The sequence below is a fragment of the Sus scrofa genome, chromosome 2 (genome assembly GCF_000003025.6).
Source record: "Sus scrofa isolate TJ Tabasco breed Duroc chromosome 2, Sscrofa11.1, whole genome shotgun sequence".
NCBI classification, from domain to species: Eukaryota; Metazoa; Chordata; class Mammalia; order Artiodactyla; family Suidae; genus Sus; species Sus scrofa.
The window spans coordinates 148,875,757-148,894,406 of record NC_010444.4 but is presented as its reverse complement, the minus strand read 5'-3'; the positions used below and the strand labels follow the sequence as shown (position 1 = coordinate 148,894,406).

The following is an 18,650-nucleotide window of genomic DNA, read 5'->3' as shown; positions in this document are numbered from 1 at the left end:
ATGAAACCGACTAGGAACCATGAGGTGGCGGGTTTGATCCCTGGCCTCACTCAGTGGGTTAAGGATCTGGCATTGCCATGAGCTGTGGTGTAGGTCACAGATGTGGCTTGGATCTGGCGTTGCTATGGCGCTGGCGTAGGCTGGCAGCAACAGTTCCTATTAGACCCGTAGCCTGGGAACCTCCATAGGCCACAGTTGTGGCCCTAAAAAGACCAAAAAAAAAAAAAAAAAAAAAAAAAAAAACAAAAAAAAAAAAAAAAAAACTACTGAAATGAGAGTTCCCTTCGTGGCTCAGTGGGTTAAGAACCCGACATAGTGTCCCTGAGGATACGGGTTGGATCCCAGTGTGTTAAGGACCCACATTGTTGTAAGCTGTGGTGTAGGTTGTGGATGCATCTCGATCCGGCGTTGCTGTGGCTGTGGCGTAGGCCGACAGCTGTAGCTCCGATTCAACCCCTGGCCTGGGAACCCCCATATGGCAGAGGTGTGGTTTAAAATATATATATATATTGAAATGATCCTTTTTTACACCCTGATTCCAGCAAACCGAGTGTGGGGAAAAAAAGACTCTTTTGCTGGCAACTGGGGAAATCGTAATACAGACCAGGTATCAAATGACAGAAGGAATTACTGTTAATTTTGCAAAGTGTCGAAATGGGCTTGCGATTTTAAGACCTTGAGTGTTGGGCACGCATACTGAAGTATTTACGTGTAAAATACCTGGATTTCCCTTTTGAAACATTTTTTTAGAAATTTCCTTCCTTTATGATTTCATAACAGACCTTAGCATTTCCCCTCCTCTTCCCAACAAATCAGGAGGCCCACGCTGTCCCTAACATATTTCCAGAGTCCAGAGTTTGGGAAGAGGGGCCCCTGGGAGCTGGCCCTTGCTTCCTTCTCCAGCACCCCGCTTCCATCCTTGGCCACCAGCCAAGGTCCAACCCTGCACAAATCCTTTAGGGGGCCCCAATCTCTCCCTCTCTCTCTCTGTCTCTCTGTCTCTCCCCGCCTTCACGTTTTCATCCCTTGGTCCTTTACACTGTTTCCTGTGCCTTAAAGTTTTTCCTTGCTTCCCTTTCTACCTTTGTCTGGTTATGTCTTAATCCTCAGCCCCTCGCCTGTGTGGAGAAGCCTTCTTACTCGCCAGTTAGATGTTCCCCCGGACCTGTGCTTCTGCTACCAGTGGCTTTGGACAACTGTAATACAACCGCCTTGGTTTTGGTTTTGTTTTTTTGTTTTTTGTTTTTTTTTATTTTCCCACTGTACAGCAAGGGGGTCAGGTTATCCTTACATGTATACATTGCAATTACAGTTTTTTCCCCCACCCTTTCTTCTGTTGCAGCATGAGAATCTAGACATAGTTTTTGTTTTTGTTTTTGTTTGCGTTTGTTCGCTAGACCCTAAGCCCCACGAGAGCAAGTCTGTAATCTGCTTTCCCCTCTTCGTTTTCCTAGTTCTCCACACCCGTCTAGCGTATTTAGTAGAGGATCAACCAGTGGGTCCTGAGGGAGTGAATTTGTGAATGTCGCTGTTCTAGGGACACAACAGTGAGGAGAACACAGCCTTCCCAGCAGCTGTGCCACATTTCCTTGGCAGTGGCGGCCAGAGCCTCTGATTCAGTTGGAGTCGTGAAGCGCTGTGATTCTTTTAGGGCAAGAAAATTCACCTTGTGAAACGCGTCACTAAGTTGAGGGATGCAGAGAAACTTAGGCCGGTTTCTTGGAAGGGCAAGGACTGGAGAGATGGAGAAAAAGGAAAAATAGGCTCGCGTGCCTCATGTTTACTCAGATTGAGGGATGAAAATCTTTGAGTCCCTCCCTGCCCTGCAGGTGAGGGGAGCAGCTTGAGCTGAGAGTCACAGGTGCTCACACTGGCATAGCGCTTCTTTAAGCGTGGCGCCGCTCTCATTGCCAAAGGCTTGGTCCTCGCCACTCTCATTGCCAAAGGCTTGGTCCTGCTGTTCTCTGCATTCCACACATGCGGACTCTGAAGCCCAGCGAAGGTAGGCGACTGCCCAGGGCACGTGGCTGGGAGTGATGGAGTCAGTGTTCACGCGCAGTCTGGAAATCCCGACTCTTCCCAGCAGCACCAGGCCCCTCCTCAAGCATCCTTCTAAAAACGGGAGGCAGCTGATAGCCCAGAGAAGCCGCTCTCTTAGAGCTTTGGCAGATTAGCTCGTGCCTCCCATACCTCCTTTGCAAGACAGGTGTGAGGGGTCTGGGTTAAACAATCACGAGGTGATACCTGTGTGCTTAGTTGTGACAAGGCAGCTGACAAAGACACAAGCCTGTCCTTGAAATGCTCTTGGTCTGGGTCGTTCGTTACCTTAGGTGACAATCTTTGCAATTTGTAAACAAAGCCCCCCCTCCATCTTTGGGATGCACAGATAAATGTATCTACTTCTAAGAAGTTGTAAATATCAACTTTAGACCTCCTGAGACTACCCATTTAAATAACACGTCCCATCTGGGAGTGCGACCTTTAGCCAGAGGTTGAGCCTGGACAAATTTACAACAAGCAAATCCTACTGTGACGTTGCATTAAAAGTAACAAGACGGAGTTCCCATTGTGGCTCAGTGGTTAACGAATCCGACTAGGAACAATGAGGTTGCAGGTTCGATCCCTGGCCTCGCTCAGTGGGTTAAGGATCTGGTGTTGCCATGGTGGTGTAGGTTGCAGACGCGGCTCGGATCCCGCGTTGCTGTGGCTCTGGTGTAGGCCGCTGGCTACAGCTCTGATTAGACCCCTAGCCTGGGAACCTCCACATGCTGCCGGAATCTCCACATGCTGCAGGAATGGCCCAAGAAATGGCAAAAAGACAAAAAAAAAAAAGGTGCTAAGAGCGGTGATCTGATGTGAGGACGTGTTATGGGCCAGGTTCTGCTCTCCATGCCACCCGTGCATCATCTCATTGTTCTTTACAACCATCCTATGTGCTTCCATGGTTTCCGTTTTGTCCATGAAGAAGCTGCCGCACGAGCTGTTCATCACCCACCCCACATCACCCATGGAGTGAGGGTCAGGAGCCAACATACACATCTGCATCGAAAGCCCACGACTGAACTGCTTCAATTCACAGCTCACTTAAAAACATGATGTCAGGAGTTCCTGCTGTGACCCAGCGGGTTAAGAACCCAACGAGTATCCATGAAGATTCAGGTTTGATCCCTGGCCTCACTCAGTGGGTTAGGGATCCAGTATTGCCACAAGCTGTGGCATTGGTGGCACATGTGGCCCAGATCTGGCTGGCATTGCTATGGCTGTGACATAGGCTTCAGCTGCATTTCTGATTCGACCTCTGGCCCAGGAACTTCCATGCCACCTGTGTGAATATAAAAAGAAAAAGAAAAAACCCAACGTGAGTTGAAGAGGATTTGTTTCTTGGTAAATAGGCAGCAAGTGAGAGGAGTCAGGTTTTTTTCTTTTTTTAGGGCTGCACCCGTGATATATTGAAGTTCCCAGGCTAGGGGTTAAATCGGAGCTGCAGCTGAGGCCTATACCACAGCCACAGCAATGCCAGATCTGAGCCGCATCTACTGCCTATGTTGCAGCTTGCAGGAATGCCAAATCCTTAACCCACTGAGCGGGGGCAGGGATTGAACCCACTTCCTCATGGATACTGGTTGGATTTGTTACCTCTAAGCCACAGCGGAACTCCGGGAGCAAGTGTTTTAATAAAGCTTGGCAGTATACAGTTGCACTATGAGGCTCTACAAGAATCCCATGACTTTCAACTGAAATTTGTTTCGTGGGGGAAGCCCAGTACAAGGCTGGGAGCTTAATCCCTCTCCCATCTCCTTGTTCTTTATAGCCAAGAAGCTGATAGAAATGGTGGCCCTTTATGAATATCGAGGCTTTGGTATATAGAAGAATGCTCAGTGTACCACATAATTTATCATAGACAAACTAAAAAGAAATAGCTAGTAGTGAGGCAAATATCTAACAGCGTAGAAGTAGAAAAATGAATGTTAACCCCACACTAGAATATAGTAGGCACCTCATACATGGACTACGCTGTCAGTAGTGCCTTAGGTTAATTAAATCCTTCCATCTTCACATTATTACTAATCCCATTTCACAGAGAAGAAAGTTGAGGCTTAAAGGATCCAGATAATGTTTCGAGGCCACCCTTGAAAAGCTAGGACTGGGATCAGACCCAGGTAGTTGGCCTCTGTACTCACTCGATTGTTTTACCCAGTTGCCTTCCTGAGGGATAAGCTGGTTTTGAACCTGGTAGGGACCCATTATAACAATTTATTCTCTTAATATGTAGTAGGCTCATACCATATTACGTGAAGTCTAAATTCATTCAGGTATTGATGAGACTATCATCAATGCCATCTAACATGTTGGGAAAGGTAAGTTCTATATGATTTGAAGTATCTTCACTCAACAAACATGATTCTTCAACATTTAGCCCTAATCTGGTTCATACTGAAAAACTGTCATTTCTCCAGTCCCACCTGGCCTTCCTTCTTCTATCTTGCTCCCGCTAATCGTGGAGAATCAGACAGACCTTCCTCTTGAAACTTGCCCCTCATTTTTGCCTCATCATCCCTGACTCGTTCTTTACACTTCAGTGCTGGGGTCATTTCCAAGAAAGCCTCCCTCGGTGTCCTCCAATGAGGGCAAAAGATGTGTTGGCCTAATTGGTCATCATAGCCTGGTGCCTAGCACACTGCCTGACACAGGGAAGATAACAGTGAAAGCATGTACTGAATGAATGAATGAGTAGAAAATGACAGTCGTGTTTGTGAACTCAGAGATAAAATGCACCAGGTTTTTCTGTCAGTTCCTGGACTGTTTCCTGAGATGTAAGGGGACAAGACCAGGCATCTCAGAAGACAGCTCCATGCACATCGCTTCGGGCAGTCCCCTCAGACACCTGTGTCTTCTTTACTCCTTAGTGGATCCAGCAGATCGAAGGAGCAGAGGCTGCCCTGCACCAGAAAATGATGGAGTTGGAAAGTGACATGGTGAGTAAAGATGAGATATCATAAAAACCAAGGAGAGTTGACAAGGTAAATGGAAAATGACTGTTTTCCAGCAGTTTGATCTGGCATGGATGAAAGTATATAGACGTCATTGTTTTGTGTCATTATAGACTGTAGAGCAAAATTCCCAGAAGTATTCAACAATTTCAAGTTATAGTCTCCAGAAATATCATGTTGTAGTTTGGTTGTATTTCCAAAACTAGTGCTGAGGAAAATCTAATTAGGTATTTTCTTTCTTAGGCTGGATAACTTTTCCACCATATATAATTATGGTGAAAATTACAGAAATGATAGGTGAAACTTTGATATTAAAAATCTCCAAGCCTCACTCCCATTTAGATGACTACCATAATAATAATAATAATAGTAAAACAGAAAATAACAAGCGATGAGGAAGATATAGAGAAATTGGAACCTTGGGCAGTGCTGGCAGGAATGTAAAATGGTTGAGCTGTTGTGGAAAACAGTATGGTTGATAGTTGCTCAAAAAATTCAAAATTGAATTACCATATGATATATCAATACCACTTCTGGGTATATACCCAACGTAGTTGAAAGTGGGCTCTTGATGAGATATTTGTACGCTCATGTTCAGAGCAGCATCATTCACTCTAGCTTCACGTGGAAGCAACCAAGTGTCTATCAATGGGTGCGTGGAAAAGCAAAATGACTGACACATTCAGTGGGACGTTGTTCAGCCTTTAAAGAGGAAGGAAATTCTGCCACACGCTACAACATGGATGAACCTCGAGGACATCATGCTAAGTGAAATAAGACAGCCACAAAAAGATAAATACTGTGTGATTCTAACTTACGAAAGGTACCTCGTGTCGTCAGGCTCGTAGAAACAGAGAGCAGATGATAGTGGCCAAGAGCGAAGAGGAGGAAATAGGGAGTTGTTTATAGACTCAGAGTTCAGGGTTGCAAGGTGAAAAAAATTCTAGAGCCTGGTTGCATAACCACGCGAATAGACGTAACACTACTGAACTGTGCACTTAAAATGGTTATGGTCATGAGTCTTAGGCTGTGTGTATTTTGCCACAGGTTTTTCAATCCACAAGCATGGGCATTGGTCATTATTAACGTACAGCAATACAGAGAATTTTCTAACAGTACTTTCGTCAGTGTTACCATTGTTACTAAAAATCCGGCAGGGATTCCCATCAGGTTGGGGATCCTGTAAGAACAGCAAGGTGGATTTATGTAACATGTGGCAGCTTACAAAATCATTTGCTTATATTTTATGCAGGGCTTACATTTTACTAACAGATGAGGCTCTAAAGGCAAAACATGTAACAAGAACTGTTTATATTCACTATACCCTTGACAGCTTTTTAAATGCCCACATGTTAATGAAGCAATCAGCCTGTTCCAGGCACCGTCGTGGGTGCTGGAGCTCAGAGGTGACCAGGAGAGTCACCAGCAAAACTGAATGCAGACACATCCTCTCTCAAAAGTCAATGCCTACCCTATACAAAATAGAGGAACAGCAGGACCTACCGCACAGCACAGGGAACTGTATTCAGTAACCTATAGTGGAAAAGAATCTGAAAAAGACAGTATACACACACACGTAACTGAATCGCTTTGCCATACACCTGAAACATTGTCCATCAACTCCAATAAAAAATAACAATTTTTGAGCTCTTGTGGTTCAGCAGTAGCAAACCTGGCTAGTATCCAAAATGATGCAGGTTTGATCCCTGGCCGCACTCAGTGGCTTAAGGATCTGGTGTTGCTGTGAGCTGTGGTATAGGTTGCAGATGAGGCTTGGATCTGGCATGGCTGTGGTGTAGGCCAGCAGCTGCGGCTCCAATTCAGCATCTAGCCTGGGAACTTCCATATGCTATGGATGCAGCCCTGAGAAGAAAAATAATAATAATAATTTTAAAATTAAAGAAAAATTTTAATTCTGTGCAATCAAGTTTTCCTTCAGTGTTGGACAAGGTCCACATCCTTCAGTTAAGCAGGCGAAGGAAGAACTGCCTTGTGCCAGGGGCTGTGTTCTACACACAGATACGTTTTTAAATCTGATGGCAAAATGCTGGCAGTGTGGGAAGCACACAGAAGCTGAGGACAAGCAAGGGAAAGTCAGGTTCACATCTCCCAGCTCACCCTGGCTTTGCAGCAAGAGCAGACGCTCACTCATTAAGTGGCCTTGTGGGTGGCATCGCCCCCACTCTAAGCTGTTATCTATCTTTGGCTTTGCTAATGATACGCAGATGAGTTTGAATAAATTGAGTTTTTCATTATACAACCCTGCTCTGTTGCATTTCATAACATCCTCAGAAAGAGGTACTCTCACAGTAAACCTAGATGGATATACTGGCGAGTTAGCATCTAGAGCATTAATCTTGTCAAAATCTATCTTTAATGACAGACCTTGAATTGGTATAAAAAATCCTTCAAGAGCTTCCATGTGCAATGTTTATTACATATTTATGCTTCTTCCCATTGATTTTTACATTCCCTGTGTGAAACTGTGAACGTTGAACTACTTTCCTAAGAGACAAAATCTATGACCCTACAAATACTAGCCATTTGTCTTAGGAAGAACTAGAGAAAACCTCAATCAATACAATTGATATATCACTTTCTGGTTTGCTAGAGGCTGCCTCTGTTTCACATGGTCCTTTTTTGTAGGAACAATTCTGCAAAATCAAAGGCTATCTGGAGGAAGAACTAGACTACAGGAAACAAGCTCTCGACCAAGCGTATATGGTAGGTACAGCAAGCCGTTGAGATACTTTGAGTTCTTACACCTGTTTGCTCTGGGGTGAAGCCTCCTGTCATTTGTCATGCCGTGAACTTGAATAGACCCCAACATGCAGCCCATTTATTCCGTGATTTCCAGTTCTCACTTCAGAACAAATAGATCCCTAGCTCTTTGCTGTTAAAATATTCTTATAATAGTTAATAAAGATTTCATTATACTCATTTTTAAACAAATTGAATTGTGTTGTTAATAACATTTAAACGGAAGACAGATTGGTTGGCAGTGTGGATTAGAGAGACATTTTATTAAAACTGATGGTTGGGTAGAACAATACCGTATTTAATGTTATATATGTTTTTAATTCATTTATTTCTCACAACACCCCTACGAGGTATAGGGAGTATTATTATTCCTGTGTTACGTAGAAGGAAATGAAGTCTTAGGGAGAGAATGAACTTGACCCAGATCAGTAAGTAGTGTTTCAATCTGACTGCAGGCACTGTGGGCTCACGTGCTGTAATCCAGCCCCAGTGGGTCAGAATATATGGGTGAATGGCTGTGCCTTTTTCTCTCGCACAGAAGAGGGTGCTGACTGAGGGGCCCTTTGGATCCGTTCCCCTGTACCAAACTCTCAATGTGTAATTCCCACTGTTGGACCACAGCCTGCATTTTTTCTGTGTGGACAGCACCCTGCTCCCCCGTAATACGCAGCAATGACTCGAGAGAAGAGGCCCTGAAAAGAGGAGCATTGCCAGGAGTTGCTAAGTGAGGTTTTTATAATGTTTTCCTGGCAGCAGCCTGGGTCGTTTTTGGGAAAAGAGTGGAGCCCTTAGCCCCTGCTGGTAGCAAAGATGAATTAGTGCCCTGCTGCCCTGCCCCAGGCAAGATGACCCAGAGAGCCCAGCTGTCTGCTGGGGAAAGGGAGCAGGAGAGAGGCCGCTGGGACGAGAGAAGGAAGAAGAAAGGGAGTTTTCCCTCCTTCCTACGTTTTTAGCATTGCCTTCTCTACCTACACATGATCAGATTGAGTTGCGTGTGTGTGTGTGTGTGTGTGTGTGTGTGTGTGTGTGTGTGTGTCCCAGCACTGAGGACTAAATCAGCCAGCTGTATTTAATTTGTAAAAGATGAAATCTGCTTAGTCCAGGACAGGAGCTTAGAGAACATTCCTCATCAGGGCACGTCCCTTCGCCTCCATCAGAGTCACTGGGGATGAGATTGTAGATTTTGGTACCTATCTCAAGCAGGTGAAAGGAAAAAACTAGGCTATAAGGAGCAGTAGACTCTTCATCTAAAAAAGAAAAGACTTGAGGCAGTGTATGGCTAGAACAACCCTTAATCTCAGTATTAAAAAACAGACCAATTCCAGAGAGTCTAGGCTGTATTTCCCAATTTTTATTTATTTATTTTTAATCTTTTTGCCTTTTCTAGGGCCGTTCCTGTGGCATATGGAGGTTCCCAGGCTAGGGGTCGAGTCGGAGCTGTAGCCGCCGGCCTACACCAGAGCCACAGCGACATGGGATCCAAGCCGCGTGTGCAGCCTACACCACAGCTCATGGCAATGCCGGATCCTTAACCCACTGGGCAAGGCCAGGGATTGAACCCGCAACCTCATGGTTCCTCGTCGGATTTGTTAACCACTGAGCCACGACGGGAACTCCCCAACTTTTATTTTAAGAAAGAAAAATGGAGATTATAAAAGCCATCTTCAAGCTCAGAGGTGTATCATGTGGAAGAGAGTTGGCATTTTGTGCATGAACTCTATCTCCCATTTCAAGCATTTTATTCCAACTTAGATGCTTTTCAATACTTATTTCTAAAAGTAGGGCTACCATGACAGATGTCTTTAAATACACGTCAAGTGGAAGAGAGAACAGACTTATCTCAGCTACACTGGAGACTAAATGGATACACAGTTATTATAGCAAAGTAAGGACTTTGAAATGAAAAGTAGGTGAAATGGACAGGATCCCAAGAAAAAGAACAAATTCCCCATCGTCATCCTCAGAGAAGTTCATGTGTTGGTTAGACGAGCCTTATGGAATCTTAGAAGGAGGGTCATTGAAAGGAGACTGAAGCTGGATAAGCTTTGGTATTTATCTTGCCGCCGTGATCCCAGGGGACTAAAACGGGACCTCCACACGCACGCGCCTGTTCCCACCTCACACATCAGATGCTAAAGGCCAAAGTCAGACTTGTCTGTCTCTATTTGCCAGAGAATCCAGGAGCTAGAAGCGACTTTGTACAATGCTCTGCAGCAAGAAACGGTTATCAAGTTCGGTGAATTGTTAAGTGAAAAACAGCAAGAGGAGCTGAGGACAGCGGTGGAAAAGTTACGGCGGCAGATGCTGAGGAAGAGCCGGGAGTACGACTGTCAGATTCTTCAGGAGAGGATGGAGCTCTTACAGCAGGCCCACCAGGTGAGGATCCAGTCCCCCCATCTGCGTCCGGTGACGCTGAGCAAACGGGGCGTGGTGCTTTGTCCGTGGTGTTGAGTCTGGGTATGAGGAGGCCTGGGAGCTATAAAGCATTCTCGGAGAGTAAACTAAATAACCATTGTTTTCTGCCTACACTCAGAAACAGGGTGATGCGTTGGCAGTGAATTAACCTGAAGAAAATGAGCACTTCAGAAGCACTGTGTAATGCTACTATTTTTTGCGACTGCGTTGTCATGCCTACCCTTTGAATCTCTTGGAGCCTGGCTATGTCCCTTAGCCTGGAAGCAGGGCTGTCTCCAGGACAAAATGATGCTTCTCCTTCCTCATTACCTGGCCTGATCCAATAACCTGAAATAGGACGAAAGGGACGGCCCAGAATAAACAGTAACACCAGCAGCCTTTGGTAACAAAGATGACGCTGCCTCTTGCTGGCCTTGGCTGTATGTCAGCTACTAAACTAGGCTCTACTTACATCATTTCATTTAATCTTCACAAAAGCCCACTACTGTAAGGATTCTTCTTATCTCAACTTAAGATAAAATGATACGATAAGAAGGCTTAGTGATTTGCTCAAGGTGACAGGTAGTGAGCAGCAGCGTCAGAATTAAACCCACATCAGCCTGACTCCAAGACCAGTGTACATAAACTTTGCACTGTACTGTCTTATGCAGGTTGGGTCATCTATAATTTACATGATTTATCTAGACCAGAAAGGCTCAAAATCAACACCTGACCTTAACTTATAGCCAAAATTCTTCATTCTGACTCTTTGTTCGCGCCCTAGCTTGATAGGCAACGACTAGGGTCCAGGTCAAAAAGTGGATTCTGTAATAATTCCAGAATTGAAAGTTCTAGGCTGTAGTGTTTGATACTTACAAGCTGTAATAAAGCAACTGGTACAAACTCCACATGGGATATATAAGAAGTAAGCATCACGTGGTCACTGCAGCTCAAGATGAGTAGAAAAGGAGCAGGGGTTGTTATATGACACCGGTCGTAAGAATAATTTATAGGAAATGTGACACGTAGCAAACTTAGATGTAGCCAGGAGCTTTGTAGATCTATAAGGCCAACAGATCACCCAGGTAACAGGGAACCCTGAAGATGATAAACACATGCCTGTTTGTTTGAGTGCCTCTTGAGGGTCCATGCTAAAGTCTGGAAATGACCCTGGGAGGAGTTTTCAAAGGCTTTAATAATAGACTCTGTAGTGTGATTATGTTACTGCAGGCACCCTTCCCTTCATGAGGGAATGAAAGTGTCCTTTGCATAAATTTCTTAGTCTGCAATAGCATTTAATTAATTTCAGTAAATCGGGGATGTCTCGGAATCCCAGAAGGGTTTATTCTTAAGGTGGAAGCATAGTTATCTACATTTATTTATAATTAAACTTTTGTCGTTTTGTAAAAACATTTTTATTGACCTCTAGTTGCCTTACAGTGTTGTGTTGTCGTAGTTTTTGAGTCTCTCTTCCATCAGCTAAGGTACTTCACCCCCAAAATGATGGTTTTGTCTGTCTGAGCTGTTAGGTGCATTGTTTGTAAGCCTCAGGCGGTTCCATTGACATTTTTCTCTGCCAAACACATGTTCCCTAGACTCTGTCCTTCCAGTGCTTCTTACATTCTTTTCTTTTAATCAGAAGCTTTGATTGGAGAGAATTATTCCAGGAGGCACTGGCCAGGCTTTGTCATGGACAAATTCTAGAGCTTATCACGAACGTTTACTGACAGTGTGTTTGGATGTTTCAGAGTGAAACATAGGATGTGCACCCAAACACATTCTTACCCTTTCTCGAGCCTTCTCTCTGCATCGCCCATCTCGGTCAATGGAATTAGCGTATCTGAAGGCGCTCGGCAGGAAGCCCTGAGCTCGCCTTTGTCCTCCTCCCCTTTTCTTGTGGTCCTTCTTCCTCGGAAGCCTCCGTCATCCCTCTTTCCAGCTGGGTCCAGTCATTTCAGTCTCTCTGGGTCCTTCATCAACAGGCTACCTCTCCCCTCAAAACCTGAGGGCAGCCCTTCCTCCCTGTTCTTGCCAAGTCTTCCTGGCGCCCTTTGGGCCATGACATCCCCCCTCGAAGCCGTTGCTTGTCTGTTTGCTCGTCCTAGAATGCCCTTCGGGGTCTGCTGCCTTCGTCCAGACGTTCTCATTTTCCCAGTCCCGGTCTCAGATCCACCTCCTGCACGATGGTCTTTCCGATGAAGACTGCGGTCCACATACTGCTGAAAAGATGCCCCATCCATCCCTGACTGTGCACTCGTGCAGAGTCCACATGGCCAGCGTGTGCCGGTGATGGGGAGGTCGTGGTGGACAAAGACGTAAAGGTCATAGCTCTCATCTGTCCTTCAGATGCAGGGGGACAAAGCAGGAACACAAGTGAGCAGGGGCCAAGGCGGTTGCAGGAAGTGGCAGGAAGTGCTAGGAAGAAAAGTATACTCTGCGTGTGTGTGTGCGTGTGTGTGTGTGTGTGTGTGTGTGTGTGTGTCAGAGAAGGAGGGGGAGACTCTGTTGCAGGGATGTTTGCAGTGTTCAGGGACCAGAGAGAAGGCCAGTACGGCCGGAGCACACAGAGGCATGGAGAGGTTGCTAGGAGAAGAGTCTGGAGACCTGAGACCAGACTAGGTCATGCTGGGCTTTGGAGGAGTTTGGGTTTTATTCTGAGAGCAGCTCGGCGAACACTTCCTTCTGTGCCTCACCTCCCTTGAAACTCAAAAAACTCCTTTTGAACTATAATCTCTACCTTGTTTTATGAGAACTTGTCTGTTTTGTGAGGAAATTCCACCCTGAAATAGAGTTGAAATAAGGTGGGGGGCAAAGGCAAAAAAAGAAAACAAAGGATAGTTGTATTTGTGTGAGCCAGGTTTAGCTATTTATTTATTTATTCATTCTTTTTATGGCCTCACCCGCAGCATTTGGAGGTTCCTAGACTAGGGGTCTAAGTGGAGCCACAGCTGCCAGCCTACATCACAGCCACAGCCACACAGGATGAGCTGCGTCTGCAACCTACATCATGGCTCATGGCAACACCAGATGCTCAATCCACTGAGTAAAACCAGGGATCCAACCTGCATCCTCTTGGAGACATCAGGTCCTTATACCACTGAGCCACAATGGGAACTCCTTTAGCTATTTTTTAAACGAGGGAATATACAACCAACAAGCTCAGTCCAGCTGGTTTCCATCAAAGTTCGTTTCTCGCTCCCTGGTCCTGGGACACACAGCTGTCTCTACAAGGATGGGGAGATATCCCACATCTCACTCCAGCTCCCATTCCACGGGCAGAATGAGTCTCAAGACCAGGTATAAGGTCAGTGGGGTGAGACCCATGCCTCCCCAACAGGGAAGGGCACCTGCACGGATCAAGTAAGCGACCCAGAAGAAAGGGGTGCCGAATATTTTGAACATACAATCAGTGACAGTGATTTTCACTGCAAATACAGGTAGTTTTGAAAACATGCAACAACCCTCTAGGTATAGAAAACCCTGTATGCGATGTTTCCAGGTATTAATTTTTTTTTTTTTTGTCTCTTTTTGCCTTTTCTAGGGCTGCTCCCTCGGCATATGGAGGTTCCCAGGCTAGGGGTCTAATCGGAGCTGTTGCTGCTGGCCTACACCACAGACACAGCAACGTGGGATCCGAGCCGCATCTGCAATCTACACCACAGCTCACGGCAACGCTGGATCCTTAACCCACTGAGCAAGGCCAGGGATTGAACCTGCAAACTCCTGATTCCTCGTCGGATTTGTTAACCACTGCGCCACAACGGGAACTCCAGATATTAATGTTTTTATAGAAAGTGAACAATCTTCTTACTTAACCTAATGCCTGTAAAACTTTCTCCTCCCGCCCTTTTTTTCAGAGAATTCGTGACTTAGAAGATAAAACAGACATCCAGAAAAGACAGATAAAGGACTTAGAAGAAAAGGTATGTGTTAAGTTCAATATGTGTTCAGCCTCTGTGTTTTAGATCCGATAATAAGAGCAGTGTCACTCACTGTGTTTCCTTTCTTCTCAGCTACTGTGTATCTTGGGTGGGCAGGTGCAGTTAGAGTCAACTCAGCCTCTAGGAAAGGCACCAGGACTCCCGCAAAGCTTCTGCCTTCAGTTACATTTTTGCCTTTTGTGTTGATTCCCTGTTCTTTTCTGTAAGTGTTTCCTTTCCTCACTTTTTCCATCCCTGTCTTCATTGCCTTTCCAGAAGTTTCTTATGAGTTTTGTTACTCTATTTTGTTTAAAAAAAAAATCTGTTTAGTACCTTTAAAATTTTTTTCCCATTATTCATAAAAAGCCCTTTATGCTGCAGTTTTACTTCAATGACACATTCAGAAGTTGCGAGTGACCCATGAAAATTATGCCCTGATGTCACCTCCCCTTGGTCTGAGAGAGGAACTGCTTCTCTCAAGTCAGCCAGCACTTTCAGGGGTGGGGAGGTAAAGCGGGCGTCTAGAAACGTGTGTGTTTTGGGAGAAGGGAGAGAGAGAACACACTCCTAGCTGCAGTGAGCTCAGCAGGCTTTTAAGACAAAGAGTGACCCTCCCTGGGATGCAGGAGCACCCACCCAGGAACCCACAGGGGTGGCAAGAGGTAGTCTCTGGAGTTCCAGTCTCATTGACTGGAAGTTGCTGCCTGAATCCCTGGGTTGTTTTACAGTCATTTTGCAGTTTCTTCCATGAGCTCCCAAGAAGCACATAGCAAACCTCCTGCCATTGCTGAGATACTGATGAAAATTTGGTTCACTCCGAATTGCTTTTATAGTTGTCCTTATATGTGAGCTCAGAGGAAGCTGGTTGGGTCCAATAGCCAGAGCATCAGCTGTCTAGATTGCTGTGTAGGCGGGGTCTTCACAGGACCTTGGGTTTGACCTTGGGTGAGCGACTTTACCCCTGTGTCTAAGCCATATCTATAAAACAGGGGTAGTAACCCTCACCCTCGCCCCTCTTATGGATTCCGTGAGGGACACATGAGGTCACTTAGATGAAAATCTGGCAATGCTAAGGAAGTATAAGCCAAATTAAAGTATTATTTTAAAACATTTCCAAATGTGAAGTCTATGTCTTATGCAAATGTTTCAATCTGAATTTTCATGTGTCAAAGTGAGCTGTTCTGTAGGATTAAAGGAGGTGCAGGTGGAAGTGCAGTAAGCCAAAAACTGAGTCTAATTCCCAGCGTTTGGCAGGAAGACCCACAAAAGGCAAGGACTGTTCCACAGCTTCCCTGGTTCTCAAAGCACATCTCATGTCTCCCATCTTCCACGTTTTTGAATGGCTCCCCCTGGTCCCAGGCTTTCTCTCTGCTAATTCTCAAATCACCCTGGAGCTGGCTCAGGGAGGAAGTTGCAGTAAAGACCATTCTGTCCCAGAAATTTTGTTCAGTTCAGTCCCCATTCAACTGAAGAAAGACAAACGAAGGACTTGTTTTAGTATCTAGCCATGTCCCCACCCTGGCCACTCTCTGAATAAACCCCATGGAAATTTGGGGAAGGCTGGGATTAAGATTCTACTCACTATCAGAATTAAGTGTGAACTTTTCATTTTATGGGTCCGAACTTGCTCCACATCTATGATAGGTGATTAATTACTTAACAGAAAATAAAGATTAGTTAGCTGCAAAAGCAGCATTTTTATAGTACCAAACTATGCCACTTCCAAAACAATCCAGTTTGTTTCTGATTAGAGATATATTTTTTTCTGGCCGCTCGCAGAGCATGCGGAAGTTCCCAGGCCAAGGACTGAATCCTTGCCACTGCAGTAACCAGAGGCACTGCAGTGACAACACTGGGTCCTTAACCCGCTGAGCCACAGGGGAACTCCTCTGATGAGAGATTTGATGAGGTTTATACAGCACATTCTGTTCACTTGACCTCAGTCCTCCTCGTCCACAGGGTAGTAAAGAGTGTAAAGATCACTTATGTCAGGATTATGCTTCACTCTTTCCCCTGGGGTATTTGAACACCCGCTCAGGGGACACACATTATTCCTTCTTTGTTCCTAACTCCCAAGCACACAGTTAGTATAAATCAGGTGATAACAACAGACATAGCAAAACTGCCTCCCACGAACAGCTTTCACTATGTTCCCACCTTCATCATCTCTTGGGATTCTCCTAATGATTCTGAGACAGACACAGGAGGCATCATGTCCCTCTTTTATGTAGATAATACAAACAATGGCTCACAGAGATTCATCAGCTTTCCCCAGATCATATAACCAATCTGTGGCAAATCAAGACCAGAGGTCAGGTGTCTGACTCCAGGTGCCACAGCTTGCCCGCCACATGGCATGGAGTTAAGACTCTCACTGCAGAGTAAGTGATGAGCTTCTGCTGATGCCCAGAGCGGCATCCCTGACGCCTGACCTTCTCATGGGAACAGTGGAACCTTCCATTCCTCTCCTCCATCCACTCCCACTGCAGGTGCCCATCTTCAAGGAGTGAAAAAAAAAGGGCAGAGCTTCTGCTTCTCATCCTACTATAGACCAGTCACCAAAAGATGGCTCTTCACACTACCACACTACCATAATTTGTCCCTATTGCTTTGCCACAGTAAAGCAAGAGCCTTTTAAGCAGTGGCATTAAAGGAAATATGCATATAATATGGCCCATAGGAGAATGACATGCTGGACCCTATTCAAAGATGTCATGGCCAACAGAAGGCTCCTCAAGTGTGACAACGAGGCAAAAGACCTCATGCGTCTATAAGAGTAAGTCTCCGAGGAAGTCAGTATTCGGAAAAACTGATCTGACCTGTGACATTTTATTGTTAGTGTACAGTTAGTTGTATCCCAGTGCCACACAAGCATGTATTCCATCCAGGTATCTATCTGCCTCTGTGGCGCAGGTTCTTGGTGAAGAGAGGCTGGAGTGGCAGCATCCTTCAGGAGCAGAAGTGAGCACAGATGCATAAGCATGCTTCATACCAGGACAACCGCAGATCCACGCCACCCAGGACAGACCCACTTTACACCTGTTGCCCTGATGTAATTACTGATACTATTCCATGTCCCTCTCAGGAGCAATCCACTCTGGATAAGTTACCATGTGTTTACCCCACAGATTATTACTCTTCCTGCTGTGCCTTAGTCCTGAAACCTAACACATTCATCAAGCAATGGTAATATTGAGTGCTTAAAGGTCTACTCTGATCATTTTTTAATTTTTTAATTACCCTCTTACACATTAGAAGTAGAGACAGTGACATGTATAGAGTAGGACTCCGGAGGTCTAAGCTCTGGGCTTCACTCTACCATCAAAGGTATGAAATGAGTCCATTCATTCCCTTCTCTGGCTGAATGATCTCCCTCATAAAAGTAGGAGCTTAGACCAGTTACCTGTAAGATCGCCCCTCGGAGTTCTAAAACGTATGAGTCGATGTTAGTTGAACACCTGTTAGTCGTTGGGTTGCTTTGCCAGTGGAGAAATAACAGGTATGGTTTTTTGAATCAAAAGGTACTTGATGTGTGTGTGACAAGTGGTCAGCTTTGGGCAAAATGTGGAAAAGCTGAGGTTTTGTGCTACCTGCTAGCACTACAGAAATCCAGATTTACATAATCTTCTTCTTTTTCTTCTACAGTTTCTGTTTCTATTCTTGTTCTTCTCTCTTGCCTTTATTCTATGGCCTTGATGTCAAGGTGCCTCTTACAGGTAAGAGTCCATTTAATTCTCAAAATGTGCTTCTAAGAGGTATTTGATAAAAGGGATGCTGTATATAGTTCTATGCCCATGTTTAAGAAACAAAATAACAAAAAACTACTACACTTGGTATTTAAATGCCAAACCTTTTTGGTTTGGTTTGGTTTTTGTTTTTAGGGCCACACCCACAGCATGTGGAATCCCCACTCTAGGGGTTGAATCAGCTGTAGCTGCTGGCCTACACCACAGCCACAGCATCGCAGATCTGAGCCATATCTGCAACCTATACCACAGCTCACTGCAATGTCGGATCCCCAACCTACTGAGCAAGACCAGGGATCAAACCCGTGTCCTCATGGATACCAGTCAGATACGTTTCCACTGTGCCACAATGGGAACTCCTTAAATATCAGTCTGAAGTGTTGTAAAATGAGAAATAGATCCATTCCATTTGTGCAATTATTAAAGAAATAAAACCGCCGTGAAGCATGGAAATGAAGAATTTTTTTCTCGTGAACTGTCTTGCTTTGGGAAGTCATGGTGTCTGTGGATCTCTGTATTCTCATTCTGGGCTCTCATTACACAGAAAAAGTCACTTCAGTTCTGCAAAATGAAGACGTATGAGTACATTTTTAGTATCTCTCCCAGCTTGAAAATTCTGCTTCTGTAAATCTAACAAGTTAAAAATGACTGACTTTTTTTAACCCGTTCTCTCAATTCCTCTTCCTCGGAACTCAGGAAAACAGGCTATTTAGTGAAATTGGATCTTGTTTTAAAATAAGATCGTTTTCAATGCCAATTTAGGGGGGAAAAATGAAGACTCACCTTTATATTATCAAGTATAAATAAATAATCTTAGACAATGATTCCCAGTGCTGTTA

The 18,650-nt window shown here is 44.9% G+C and overlaps 1 protein-coding gene across 1 annotated transcript in view; it reads left to right on the top strand.

Annotated features, from left to right (window-relative positions):
* JAKMIP2 (janus kinase and microtubule interacting protein 2) overlaps window positions 1-18,650 on the top strand; it is a 181,477-nt gene that overhangs the window by 151,515 nt on the left and 11,312 nt on the right. Inside the window, 5 exon segments of the mRNA XM_021084964.1 lie at window positions 4,908-4,976; window positions 7,638-7,715; window positions 9,924-10,127; window positions 14,003-14,068; window positions 17,711-17,781. Coding sequence (XP_020940623.1) covers window positions 4,908-4,976; window positions 7,638-7,715; window positions 9,924-10,127; window positions 14,003-14,068; window positions 17,711-17,761 — 468 coding nt within the window. The 3' untranslated portion in view covers window positions 17,762-17,781.